This window comes from Arachis hypogaea, chromosome 16 (assembly GCF_003086295.3).
Source record: "Arachis hypogaea cultivar Tifrunner chromosome 16, arahy.Tifrunner.gnm2.J5K5, whole genome shotgun sequence".
NCBI lineage: Eukaryota > Viridiplantae > Streptophyta > Magnoliopsida > Fabales > Fabaceae > Arachis > Arachis hypogaea.
Genome location: NC_092051.1, coordinates 19,783,596 through 19,797,801, shown reverse-complemented (window position 1 = coordinate 19,797,801; position 14,206 = coordinate 19,783,596). Strand labels below are relative to the sequence as shown.

Here is a 14,206-nt window from a genome sequence, read left to right as displayed (position 1 = left end):
GTATATATTTTAAAATCATATTTATTATTTAATATTAATATATATTTTAGAAAATATATAATTTGACTATCATAAATAATTTGGATATACAAAGAAAAAAAAGATAAAATCTAATCGCAAGAGTAGATTTATATGAAATATAGATCAATAATAAGAAATAATAATAAAAAAATTAAAAGTATTCGGTATAAAAAATACCTAATGTAATAATATCATTTAATATTTTATATTAAAAATAAGTTAAACAATAGACATCGTAACCAATTTAAAATCTTAAAATATTAAATTAATGGACACATTGACACAGGAATTTTGAAATCTTTTTAGAATATATGGAATACATTTATATATAAAATATAAAGTGTCTTTTAGATAAATCGTAACGATATTTTGATATTTTATTAATATTAAAATATAAAATAATTTTTTTATTTATTTTCAAAATCTTATTTTAATTATATAAAGTATTTAAAGTATTTTTTATTTTAATAAATAATAATATATACTATTTGTAAATTTATTTTAAAAATACATGTTAAGAATAACGTTGGATACAATGACATGTGATGGTATTTAAGTGTGTTTAAGTATGTCCGAAATAATTTTTTTTATATTTTATTAAGACACAGTTACACACAACAGACGAACGAGTGTCGATATCTGAAATATATTCCACACATGCACACGATAACTTAGCAAAAAATTTTTATCTTATAAATTCTTGAAAAAAGGACAAATAGGTCCCTGACCTTTTGTCTCGCAGACATTTTTGTCCCTGACTATTGAAAAATACTTTTAAGTCATTGACCTTCACAAAACTTGGACGGATCAGTCCCTCCGTCCAAATGCCTCTGTCAGGGACTGATCCGTCCAAATGCCTCCGTCAGGGACTGATCCATCCAAGTTTTGTGAAGATCAGAGACTTAAGAATATTTTTCAATGGTCAAGAACAAAAATATCCGCACGACAAAAGGTTAGAGACCTATTTGTCCTTTTCTCAAAATTCTTTACTCTTCTTTACATTTTTCACGCTTGCTACTTAACACACAAATAGCATTTTTCATTCTTTAATTTATGTATCCAATTTGGTTGGATAAGAAGTTATTGTTTTGTTTATCTTTAATTTAGATTCTTTACATTGTGTTTGAAACGAAATGTTTATTAAAAGAACTTTTAACAAATTGAGTTTCTAGTAGTGTAGCAATAGCAAAACAGGATTAACAGTAGTGGATTAGCTGAGAATAAGATTAAGGAGAATAGAGAGGGAAGAGAATAATATAATTGGGTAGTGAATGTTGGTTTGGCAGAAAGGACATTGGATAAGCATGGCGAAAATCACATTACATTTCATTTCATTTAATTTGGAGATGAAAATGGGACCCAAAAGGGTTCACATGATAGATTTTGTAATAGATAGAAGAGAGTGTTGTCCAGTCAATATCCAACTGTATTATTAATATGAATCATGAATATATACAAAGGTCAAACTGAACTCAACTCAAACTCGCGTCTTTAGCCCTCAGAACTCAGAACTCAGAACCCATACATATAACATATCATATGTGGGTCACACATATAACTGCAACCCCCCAACAACTAATGTACATTAATTCATACATGCTTGATGCATGCTTTGCCCCTCTCACTCTCATTCCATTCCCAAAATCATCCATTTTATTATTCTTGTGAAACCAAACAAAAATAATATGATTTTGAATTATTATCATTATTATTATTATTATTACAAGATGCCATATGCAATATAATGGTTGTTCTGAGTACTACACACTGTATTGTATTGAGTAAGTATTGACCATGAATAGAATCAAATAACGATGATGACTAAGGCAAGGTGTTTCAGTTCTTCAAACATGATGGGTGGTTAGGATGTCTCAACTCTCAATTGTTTTCTCTGCTTAAATTTCAATTCTGTCTTCTCCATCCATTCTTTGCTTTTCCCCACTCTGTATATGTAGGTCCTCCCCCCATCATCCTCTCATCCTAATTTTAACTGCACTCAATAATTCTTGAAAAACTTTTTATTCTACTTTTTAATTTTTTCACATTAATAAATGTTACTATGTAAAAAAAATTCATAGATATTTTAGAATATAAAAAAAATCTTATTCTATTTTATTTTTTAATAGTATGTTCACATGTATGTTTATTGTATAAGAAAAAAAAAGAATACTCAAATTCACTAATATATTAAAACAAAAAAAATAAATATGACTAATATTTTAATAAAAATAGAGAATTTATTAATATTATTTTGAATATAATACAAACAGTAATTCTAATGCGCTTCAAAAAATATAAGTGTAGCAGTCATTCAACTTTAAAATCTAAATTTAAAATCTTAAATTTTAAACCCTAAATCTTAAACTTTAATCTTTAAATTTTTTATAAATTCTAAATTTTAAATTTTAAATCCTAATTTTTAAATTTTACGATAAAGTAATTTTTTTGTCATTAAAATTTGTTAAAAATTTTTAAAATATCCCTAAATTTTATTTTGTTTCATTTTTATCCTAAATTTTTTTAATTTGTATAAAAAATACTTCTGATAACTAATTTTTCAAAAAACTTAAGACCAATTTAGCAACAATTACACAAAAACAATCTTCAATACAAACAAGCCAAATATAGTTGTCATCATTTTTGTTAGACTGATCATAAACTTTTTCAAACAAAAATTGCTGTTAAGGATATATTTTTTACAAATCAAAAATTTATGACACAAAATTAAAACAAAATAAAATTTAATAGTATTTTAAAAACTTTTGACAAATTTATAGAACAAAAATATACTTTACTTTAAACTTTAAATCCAGGTAGGAATTACAATGAATCTCCATGGGCAGAGACCCCTCCCTCGCTCCATCCCCATTTAGTAAAATATCTCGTTCCCATCTCATTTCTGTTATAGGTCCCGTTTATTTTTTCCTGCGAAAGACGGATACATACCCATAGGTACTCATGGATATTAAGTTCTTAGAAAAATTTTTAAAAAATTAACACAATCATAAACAAATCTAATACAATTCACCAAACATATTAAATTAAAATATAATTTCAACATAAATTTAATATAATCAACAAACATTCAAAATATCTAGTATACAAATTAAAATAAAATAAAATAGAAATTTTTTTCACAAATACTAGAAATGAATTAGGATTACATAACTATACACATATATATAAGGCATTTAAGTAAACTCTTCTTCGTATGGATTTTACTGGTTTTCACAAAGTAGGTACTTCAATCCCTACTTCCGTTCTCATTTATTCGCGGAACAGATCCTCATTCCTGTGGGGGGGGGGGGTTTGCGGGTCCCATACTCCCCCTCCTGTCGTGGGTAATCTCCACGGATATTCGTGTGTGCGAGTTTTTTGTCCTCTTTAAATTAAATTCGAATCATTGATATAAAATATAATAAATAAAAAGTTAAAATTTATTTATAAGGATTAACTATCAAAAACGCCCCTGAAAATTATTTTGACGTTGACATAAATAACTTTCACTTTTGCTAACGACAAAAATGTCCTTAATAATATTACAAACGTGTCAAAAGTACCATCTGTAAAGAGAGATGTGTTCCATTAACAGAATTAGCTGACGTGGCAAATGAAGATGCAAATATGGCATTTATTTTTATGAATGTCCTGTTAAAAAAATTCTTAAAATTCTCAATTTCTCTAATTTTCCTAATTCAAAATTCTAATTAATTTCCCAAATCATAATAAAATCAAATCCTCTGCTCTACTAGTTCCACCGCCACCATTCTTATCTTCTCCCAATCAGCTGATGTCTTCTTCGATTTCTTCCCTCATCCAACCGTCAGTTCTGTCATTCTTCCTCTCTGTGAGCCTGAACTCATGATTTCACTCGGTTTGTCGAAGCTCTACCATCGTCGTTGCCTTCTCGTCGGCTTCCTCTTCTTGTTACTGCCGTTTTCACTTTGTGCTAACCTCCACCAGCAGTCATACTCATCTTCTAGTTCTGGATGTCATGATTTTTTCTTAGAGAAAGTTTATGAGGCCAGCACTTTTATTAAAAATCGGCCAGCATTTAACCAGCAAAAAAAAAAGTAATCTCACACCATTAGATGTAATCTACGCCATTAAAAACATTAATGATGACTAATTGATGGCTACAAATCACAAAACCTACTGGTCTCCTAGCACTCCTCTTTTTCTTATTCTGTTGACCGTCGCATTCCAGATCTATCGTGCTCACGTTCTAGTTATGGTAGTCCTTTTCTTCTTTGACTCGTAGCTTGCTGTGGTTTTGGCTTTTTGTTGATGGTTGTGTGTTGTGGTGGTTGTTAGTTTTTATGTTGGGCCGGGGTTGTTGTGTTGTAATTTTTTATTTTTTATAGTGCTGAAAGTGACTGTGGCTTTGGCGTGGGGAGGAAAAGAATAGAACAGTGGTGCAAAGAGAAGGAGAGGACAATGACGCATATTTGGGAGAAGAAGAAGAAGACGATAAATGCGCTGATGAAAGAACAAGATGAAGCTCTAGCAGCAACAATGGCTATGGCGTTGGTGCACGAATCCCATACTTCGTACAACTGAACCAGCAAGTGCACTGAGTCGTCCAAGTAATACCTGAGTGAGCAGGGTCGATCCCACGAGGATTGTGATTTGAAGCAAGCTATAGTTATCTTGTAGATCTTAGTCAGGCGGATAGAAGAGTTGTTTGTTTGTTTAATTTGCATGAAAAGAAAATAAATAAAACGTTACTAGGTTGATGTGTTTGCAATGATAAGAAGATGGTTAAGACTTGGAGATGCTTTGTTTTTCTGGATTAATCCGGTCTTATTGTCTTTCTCAACTGTGAATTATTTCTTCTATGGCAGGCTGTATGTGATTAACGTCTGTTTGAGAGATCGCTAATACTCCTCTAGATCTGAACCCCGGGGTTAGTGCGGATCCAGTCTGATTGAAGGTGAAGCTCTTGCAGTTTATCCTTCTTGGTGATCCTACTCAAAACGCCACATACAAGGTCGAATCCTCCGGATCAGGAAATGTTGCGCCTTTGGTTCTAGCCTTTACCACAAAGACTCTAATCTCCCCGTACCTCGGCTAAACTGGTGTCTCGAGAAGTCCCCAACGAAGTCATGAATTAGCCGTCTAAGAGATGTATGATCAAACGGGTGGTTCATCATTGTCCGATGAAAGACTCACTCTGAACCCCTGTAGAATGAGATAACCTTGTGCCGGTTCAATGCATTCGTAATGCTGAAGAACGGATATACATCTTAGAATAGAGAATTAAACACGAATTGAGATAGAACAGTAATACTTTATTAATCCATAAAATTCAGCAGAGTTCCTCCCCTCAACCTTGGAGGTTTAGAAACTCATACTGATAGAAAATACAAGATGAAATTCGAAAATATGGCATAAAGGTCTAAAAAGTGTAAAAGTTCTCAAATAAATACTAGACTAATGACTAAGGATTATATAAGAAGAGTAAAACAGTCTTTTAGGGCTGAGCTTGATTGAGATCCACGTGCTAGGAAGCCTCTAGGGCGTTGAACGCTGGTTAGAGAGTCCTTTATAGGCGTTGGACGCTGATCTCTTCTCCTTTGGGCGTTGGATGCCAAAAAATGGCAAGAGGTTGGCGTTGAACGCCAGTTTTGGGCCTTCAATTCTGAAGCAAAGTATGGACTATTATACATTGCTGAAAAACTCTGGATGTTGGCTTTCCATAGCCATTGAGAACGCTCCATTTGGACTTCGGTAACTCCAGAAAAGCTCTTTCGAATGCAAGGAGGTCAGATTTGGACAGCATTTACAGTGCTTTCTCTTCTTCTGAATCAGACTTTTGCTCCAGCTCCCCAATTTCAGCCAGAAAATGCCTGAAATTGCATAAAAACACACAAACTCAAAGTAGAATCCAAAAATGTGAATTTTGCACTAAAACCTATGAAAACTTAATAAAACTTAAATAAAACATATTAAAAACTATATGAAAATGATGTCAAAAAGCGTATAAAATATCCGCTCATCAGGCATCGCGATAATAGAGAATTGGAGGCTAATTTGGGAATTAGAATTCTTGTTGAGATTCAATTAGGATTAGAATTTATAATTGAAGCCTATTTGCCACACTAGCCAATTCTATTAATAAAATACATTTCTCTTTACAGTTGGATACTTTTGGCATGTTTTTAATATTATTAAAGATAATTTTCTCATTAAAAATCTAGAGGTTATTCATGTCAACGCCAAAATAATTCAACAACATTTTTAGTAGTTAACTTTTTATTTAATTAACAAAAAATACAACACTTTTTACTTAATAAAGAATACGAGTCTGATACATATAAAAATATATTAACCATTTAATATTTTTCTATTTTAAAATAACTATTATTAATCGTACAGAAATAGGTTTGACACAGTTTTTAAAAGTTACTACTTTTCTTGAGCTGTGCATTTGGTGCAAAAAGCTGGTAAGTTTACCAAAAAAAGAAAATAGTTGAGTGAACAGAGGAAAGCCTTGTTTGTACCAAGAAAGAATTCTTACAAAGTCCGTTGTTAAATAACAGTTGAGCACTGTACGTAGTACAATATCATTGAGAAGAGTGCCGACAGAAAATTACGGACCACATAGGTAAAGTACGTCCATACTAAAATAAAATATCTGTACAAAATACTGTATAAATATTAATTACTTACCATAATGTAACCATTAAACGTATTACATACACTTATTTAGTAAAAATAGTTTGTATGTTAAGGTTAAATATTTTCAACTACGTCTAAGACATTTTTTCTTTTATTTTGGACGTGAGACATTTTCTATATAGGCCTAAATGCATTAAATGGATTGTAATATATTCAATTCTGATTACATCCCGTTAAATTTGACAAGAATATATATGAAGTCCTTATACACTATAAATATAAGATGACATGTATCACTTTCAGCCGACTCATATATTATATTTGGAATAAAATAATAAATAAATTTTTTAAAATTTATATTTTAAATAAATTAATTCTTAAAAAAAACTAATAAAGTAAAGTTCGTCAGAATAATAAATATGAATACATTATTTTTAAATTAATCTCCATAATTAGAATTGTTTTAAAAAATTTTATTGATAATTTTTTTTGGGTCACTTTACTCTTATACTTGATTGGAAGCTTTCGTTCTCTTACAAATTAACCTCGCCCAATCCAAGTATTGCTGAACAAGTTGTATAAGCATTAATTATGTATGTAGTATTTTTAAAAAGCAAAGGAACACGTAATGAAAATAAAAAGTGAAGAGTATAATAGAAGAACACGTTGAGTAGATTATAATACAAGAATGTTGTAATAAGATGACAGCTATCTAAGGCAGTAGTAGAGTGTGTGTTGAGTGTTGATAGCACGCTTTAATAGTTTTTTGAATTTCTTATTTGACGCATTTCGTTTTCGTGTTGTTAACACTACTACTATGCCAATATGGTTTTGTTTTCAATAACACACTTGTTGGTTTATGCTGTAGCTAGCTAGGTAAGTATTTGAGGGTTGTTCTTAAATGAGGTTGCAATTATATATATGTGTGGTACTATACATTGTTTTGGCTCACTTGCTCTGCGCTTTGGCATGTGACTTGTTGGAGCTAGATGCCCCCACATTGTTTTGACACTTTCTGCCTCCTTTCCACATTCAACATTGAATGACGAGATGAGGTTACACACTTATACTACTATTTCGAATGTGTTGAGACATGTGTACTTAAAAAAAAATATTGAGACATTACAATAGGTGTGGTCAGTGATTTATAAATAGGCCAGTTTTCAAGTGTCTTATTTTTCATACTGAAATTGCTAAATTTGGCTTGATATATGATTTTTGAATAAAAAATTATTAATAAATCCTTCATCCAATTATAATTTACTAACTTATAAAGCTTGTTATATTTTTTAAGTCAACATCCAAATTAATTCTTAAAAAAATTTAAATTGGACATTTTGATTTTCAATAAATTTTTATTATTTTAGACTTTTTCGAGACGAATTAGTTCTTTTCTAAAGAGATCTTATTTGTTTTATATTGACATTTGTTAAGAATCTAATTGTCTTATAACATAATTTGATTGAAAGTTATTGTCCAACACATATGTTAAATATTTTATTGTAAGTGATAAAGAGATTAAACTGTTTCACATAAGTAATTTTAAAAAAAATGACTAAACCACCAAAAGTAACCATGAAAGATTGATTCGCTAACAAAAGTAACCATGAAAGATAAAAACTCCTCAGATATCCACAATTAATTTGCTCCATTTGTCAAATGTGACCAAACATTAATAAAATGTTGTTAAATTATACAATGTGTTCACATCCATTGCAACTTGACAAAAGATGCCTTACGTGGATTTTTTTTTTGTTAAAATTAAAATTGTATTTATTTAGTTTATTAAAAAAAAAACGTTACTCCTTCTGAAAATAGAAGAACAGAAAGAGGTGTTACCCCTCCCTTTTGAGCGCGAAATCAATCATGTCTTAACAGAGCAGTTTTTCATCATCTTCTCTAGCGTAATCCCATTGTGCTCTGATTCCATTCCTGCGACGACATTGGAGAAGGAGGTTGCTGCTTCTCCAGCACCCCGTGTTTAGAGACGATCTTTGTCACACTTGAAGGCTCTATGAGGTAATACTTTTATGAACTAAGTCATTCGATGATTTTAACCTCTAAGTTATAAGAGTTGTTCGTTCGATGTGAAAAAATTTGTTCTGTTGTTGTGGTTGTTTCTGATAGGGTTTGGATTTGTGGTAACTTCATTGTATTCTTGTTTGAGCAATGTCAAGGAGAGAGGTAACTACAAGCGAAGAAAGCAGATTTTCAGGAGCTTCACATTCGAAGATGAAGAAGAAGAAAATTATGGATGGAAGATGTCACTGTGGTGAGTATGTTATTTTGTTGGAATCTTTGACGGTTACTAATCATGAAAGATGGTTCATTCGTTGCCCCTTTTCGAAGGTATGAAACATTATTTATGATAATTAGACAAGTATAGGGTTCCTATGCATCTCTGATATTTTGATTTTTTTGGCTTCTGTAGAGTCGAGATTTCCATTATTTTGTTTGGGTTGATGAAATTGATGGGGTAGGCAAAATTTGGCAAGGTGTTTGATTAGAAGACTGAATGAGCATGAATGTGGTGTTGCTAATCAAGATGTGACAATTGCTCCAACAGACCACAGGGAGAGAAATGTTAACATGGCCATGAAGGTTGAGAAGAAGATTGAAGGTAAAATCAAAGTTATGAGAGTATGGCTTGTGTCCGTATCTTTAGGATTGTTTCTGCAATTTACGCTTTTTTTTGCTTGTAATAGTCATGTACAAGTGATTGGTACATGATTGTTTTCTATCAATGAAGAACAATGTAATTCATGTTTGAATGGGATGATATATTTGTTATTTCTTGCTTTTTTATTCTATCACTATTCTCAATAATTGTTATTCTTTTCTAACATTATTTAAGCATTCTGAGCTGAGAAATTAGTTAATCATAATAACATCAATATCATAATATAATATGTATTAGCATAATCATAAGCACTCATAAGCATTCATAAGGTTCTAAAAAGGTACATCAATAACTGTTTAAGTATTGTATGTAGCATACGAACATGACATGATAATCCAAAATAAAAATAGTAAACATAACTGATCCTTATCAGTAAAGTATTGAGGTAAATTACATAAATATAGATTTCAAAAAAGATAAAAATTTTCAATTTATTTTTATTTGGTGTTGAGTTGCTGCTCCCACTGGATAATCCATAGACTGTGCCTGGCATAGTAGTAAATGGTCTGGGTGGTTTGAATCTAGGAACTGGCCATGTTGGTGTAAGGTGTGATTTTGGTGTTGGCATAAACTGTACAAACCTGGAAGTTGTGCCTGCACTGGCTCATTGCATTGTATGTGGGGACACAGTAGGTGGCCTAACAGATGCATTGGATGGCTGCTGAAGAGTGTTCAAAGTTGGAGCCTGAGTCACAGGGGTCTGAACTTGTGATGGAGGAGGCCTCTTGGTGGATCTCTTTGTTCTCTTTATTTTTGTGGTTGGTGGCCTAATTGGTGGTGGTACTTGCGGTATATGTGGTATATTAGGAGATGGATTCAATGTGGTAGTGGCCTATAAATTAAATTAGACATGAATGTAAGTAAACTTAATAGCTCAAAAAATGTTTAAGCAATTAACAAATTTATATTTTACCTGTGGTTGGGTTCCAGCACCCAAAGATGCCTCAAATTCAGCTGCTGCAGCATCCAAGGCTGCCTCTGTCTCTGCATCCTCTAAGGTTTCCTCCCAATACATCTCAGCCAGTCTTTCATCATCCTCATCCTGTGCTACATAAGCAGGTGGTACTGGTACATGTGCAATTGTTGCTGCAGAAAAGTTTTGACCATGTGCTGTAGCATCTGCAACAGTAGCAGCTGCTGCCATGGCTTCCTTTTTAGCCTTGCAACTTCTAAAATTGTTCCCTTCCTGTATAATAATTGAGATTTTATAATAGTTTACAACACAAATATTCACAGACAAATATCCCTAACAATTGTTATGGTGAACAATATTTCACAAACCTTCAAACAATATTTGCATTTTATTTGACCATATTTTCTCTTTGTCCTGTAAGGGTCTGGGTTAACTTTGGGAGCATCCCTAGTGGTGTCTCTCTTCTTAGTGGGCCCCTCGATAGGCCGTTTGTAATGTAAAGGCAAAATTAGTATAGTGTCTAGCTGTTGCCAATATTCTTAATTAGGCACCGGCTGAACCAAAAATTGGTATGTTGCATTGTAAGCACCAATTGTTAGCCGTGTGTGCAACATCTTCAGCCCTTCTATTTTGATGTGCCAATACTGCACATGCATGCTTACAGGGTATGCCAGTGAGCTGCCATAATCTACAAGTACAAGTATGCTTTCTGAGATCAACACTTACTTTCATAGGTAAGCATTGAATCTCAAAGATATTTCCAGCATCATCCCCTGTCCAGAATGGCCTCTAACTACTGCTATCTTTCTTATTTTTTTCCAATCTACTCTGTTGTACTGGACAAAGCCATCCATTGTATCCCCTCAACTCCTTCTTATTTCTAGCCAAGATTCTCATAACATAACACCTTATCTCTTTCAGGAGGGTAATGATTGGCTTTCCCCTAAAATTCTTACACTTAGAGTTAAAAATTTCACTATTGTTGTTGGTAATATTATCCACCTTTGGCTATTCACTAAAGTGGGATCTTGACCATTGTTTTGGTGGAATGCGGCTCAAATACTCCCAAGCATGTGCGTTTAGTTTTCTGATTGTTGTCATGGCTGCTGCAAAGTCTTGGGGGTGGTGCTCCTTGCACACACCCAAACTGTAACCTTGAGGTCTGTGCTTTGGTGAAATTGTGCCATATATGCATGGCACAATACCTGTGATGTGCCCCCGGCATAACTTCTAGAGTTGGAATAAGACCCTGAAAAAATGTATAAACACTTTGTGATTTCAGGTGACATGTTTATATGCAAGAAAATGTATAAACACTTTAAATGTTGTACCTTTTGTTGATCTGACATAAATGTCCAATAGTTATTCCTCTGATCACCCAAATCTTCTTGCAAAAGTTGAAGAAACCATTTCCAGTTGTCTTTGATTTCCGAATCCACAATAGCATATGCGATGGGGTAAATGTGATTATTCGCATCTTGACTAACAGTCGTCAACAGTTGTCCACCATAGTATCCTCTCAAGAAGGTCCCATCCAAGTTAATAAATGGTCTGCATCCAGCAAGGAAGCCCTTTTTACACGCATCTAGGCAAATATATATTCTTCTGAACAACACAGTTGAATCTGGTATTGGTGTGGTGCATATATTGACAGTGGATTCTGGGTTGGTAGTTAAAATTTTTATGGCATAATCTCGGAGTCTTGCATATTGTGCTATCTCACTATCTTCAATTCTTTATTTTGCCTTTGCCATCAATCTATAAATTTTTCTTTCACTCAAGAAAATATCATACTCTTTCTTAAAGTAATCCTTAGCCTCTCGAACAGTCATCATTGGCTGCACCCTAATTTGCTGCTCCAACTCATCTACAACCCACTTTCCATTAGCAGACCGATTATGCACGCAACAAGTATGCTCGTTCACAAATGTTTTCACTTGATATCTCAGGGGATAATTCCTCTTAGCACAGTATATCTGCCAAGGACAGTTCTCATCCCAACACAACACCTTCACTCTTGGAAAAAAAATACTCCTCCCTAAGTTGATATTAAACTTTCTCACCGCCCTCTTAAATTGCTCTAAAGATTCAAACTCCATACCTACTTCAAGCCTAACTTGTCCAACCGGTGCATCAGCATTACCTATGTAGTAGGACAAATTGAAGCATATGATTACCAAAAGTATTATAAATAACATGCTGCACAAAAATAGTTGTAGTGGATAATAACTGATGTGTAGTATAACTCTGATCTAGGCAACTTTCTTTGAATTTTGACTTAAATAATCATATATGAACAACACTCATTAGTTAATATTCATCATACAATAATTTGCACACAATTGCTCAATTCAGAAAAAAAATTAAATTATTATTCTAACTTCTAACTTACTAATAATCAAAGGAACACTAAAAAATATTAGTAAATACCTTGTGGGAAGACCTCTGGTTGTTCCTCATCCGAATATGCACAACTTTAAAGCTCCTCAGACTTATAATAGTGTAATCCTGGTTCAAGATCTGAATATTCTTCAGCCTCATCAACTGGCACAAAAATACTTGGAGCCTTTTTAGGATCTGAGTTCTATTTAAAAGTTTGTCCAGTAGGTTCAGGTCTGCTAGTGCTCCTCTTGTTCTACTTCTTGGCCGCTTCTCTTACTTTATATTGAGATGGACCTTAATTGTGTTCAGCATTTTGACTTGTTGATGGTGGTGGTTGGGGCTGAGTAATAGAATTAGAATCCTGTACATGATAGGATTTAGATTGGAGTTCATTACAAGGTTGGGGTATATATTGTGTCAGTATCTCTGGTGTTGTTGTTGGGGCAGCATGAAAAGGACAGTGAGAACTAGAATTGTGTTGTGAATTTAAGGTATTTGTGGCTTCTTGTTGCTGTATGGGATTACTAGACTGTCTTATGGTTGTGGTGGGTTGGCTAAAAAAATTCTGCCTTGTGATAATGATGTCTTTGCTTGTGTATTGGGCTGAGTATTGGGTTGTATATTGGGACTTTGATTGAGTTGGCTATTGGGCCTGGTACCTGACTGTGTGGTGGGCTGGGCTTTGGGATGATCAGTTGTGTTGGCCATCTTCGTAACCTTCTTTTTTCTAGGAGTTGGAGTCTTCTTTGCACAACTCTTTTTTCTCCCCTTTGAAGGAGATGCAACATTACCACCACCCTCTTCAACAACTTCTGGCTAGCTTATTAGGTGCTCAGTGTATACACAAATCCTACTATCATTCCTTAATGCAGCTTCATACATCTCTATTATGTCTCTATCACTCCTCAATAACTTTAAACCACCATTAAGCTCCATTCCAGGCACTAACCAATAGCATTCATTGATCATGGTGTATCCTATATCTCTAAGGAGGTCATTGATAAAAAACCATTAAGAGTATCAACATTGACCCTTCGAATTTCAGATTTCTCTCCACCTACATTCATAGTTTTTCCATCTTTTGTTCTCTCAAATTTTTCTCTGTGATATATCTTCAAAGTGATATGTAGTGTAGCCATCTACGCAAAAGAATAAAAAATCCACCATTAGTGGCAATCTCACAAACTCCAAGTTACTCAAACCCTAACCATCATGGTACCTAATTTCACTATCAATTTGATTTCAAGAAGAATAATTACCACAATATTCGAATCATAAAAAATTATATAGCTTAAAGAGAGGAACAAGAGTACAATGAAGTTACCACAAATCCAAACCCTATCAAAAACAACCACAACAACAGAACAAATTTTTTCACATCGAACGAACAACTCTTATAACTTAGAGGTTACAATCATCGAATGACTTAGTTCATAAAAGTATTACCTCATAAAGCCTTCAAGTGTGACAGAAATCGCCTCTAAACACGGGGTGCTGGAGAAGCAGCAACCTCCTTCTCCAATGTCGTCGCAGGAATGGAATCAGAGCACAATGGGATTAAGCTAGAGAAGAAGAAGATGAAAAACTAC

General features: G+C 33.2%; 1 protein-coding gene and 1 long non-coding RNA gene across 2 annotated transcripts; both read right to left on the bottom strand.

Annotated features, from left to right (window-relative positions):
- Nucleotides 1–9,538: 9,538 nt before the first annotated feature.
- Nucleotides 9,539–11,001, bottom strand: LOC114925437 (uncharacterized). The gene is made up of 3 exons (XM_029293511.2): nucleotides 10,604–11,001; nucleotides 10,236–10,508; nucleotides 9,539–10,154 (listed from the first exon to the last, which is right to left on the bottom strand). Exons 2-3 carry the CDS (start codon nucleotides 10,464–10,466, stop codon nucleotides 9,927–9,929), a joined length of 459 nt encoding a protein of 152 aa, XP_029149344.1. The 5' UTR covers nucleotides 10,467–10,508; nucleotides 10,604–11,001; the 3' UTR covers nucleotides 9,539–9,926.
- Nucleotides 11,002–11,064: 63 nt separating this feature from the next.
- On the bottom strand, nucleotides 11,065–13,756 carry LOC140179915 (uncharacterized). Its single transcript, XR_011873986.1, has 3 exons — nucleotides 12,666–13,756; nucleotides 11,567–12,378; nucleotides 11,065–11,484 (listed from the first exon to the last, which is right to left on the bottom strand). It is a non-coding gene; the product is annotated as an uncharacterized lncRNA (long non-coding RNA).
- Nucleotides 13,757–14,206: the final 450 nt, after the last annotated feature.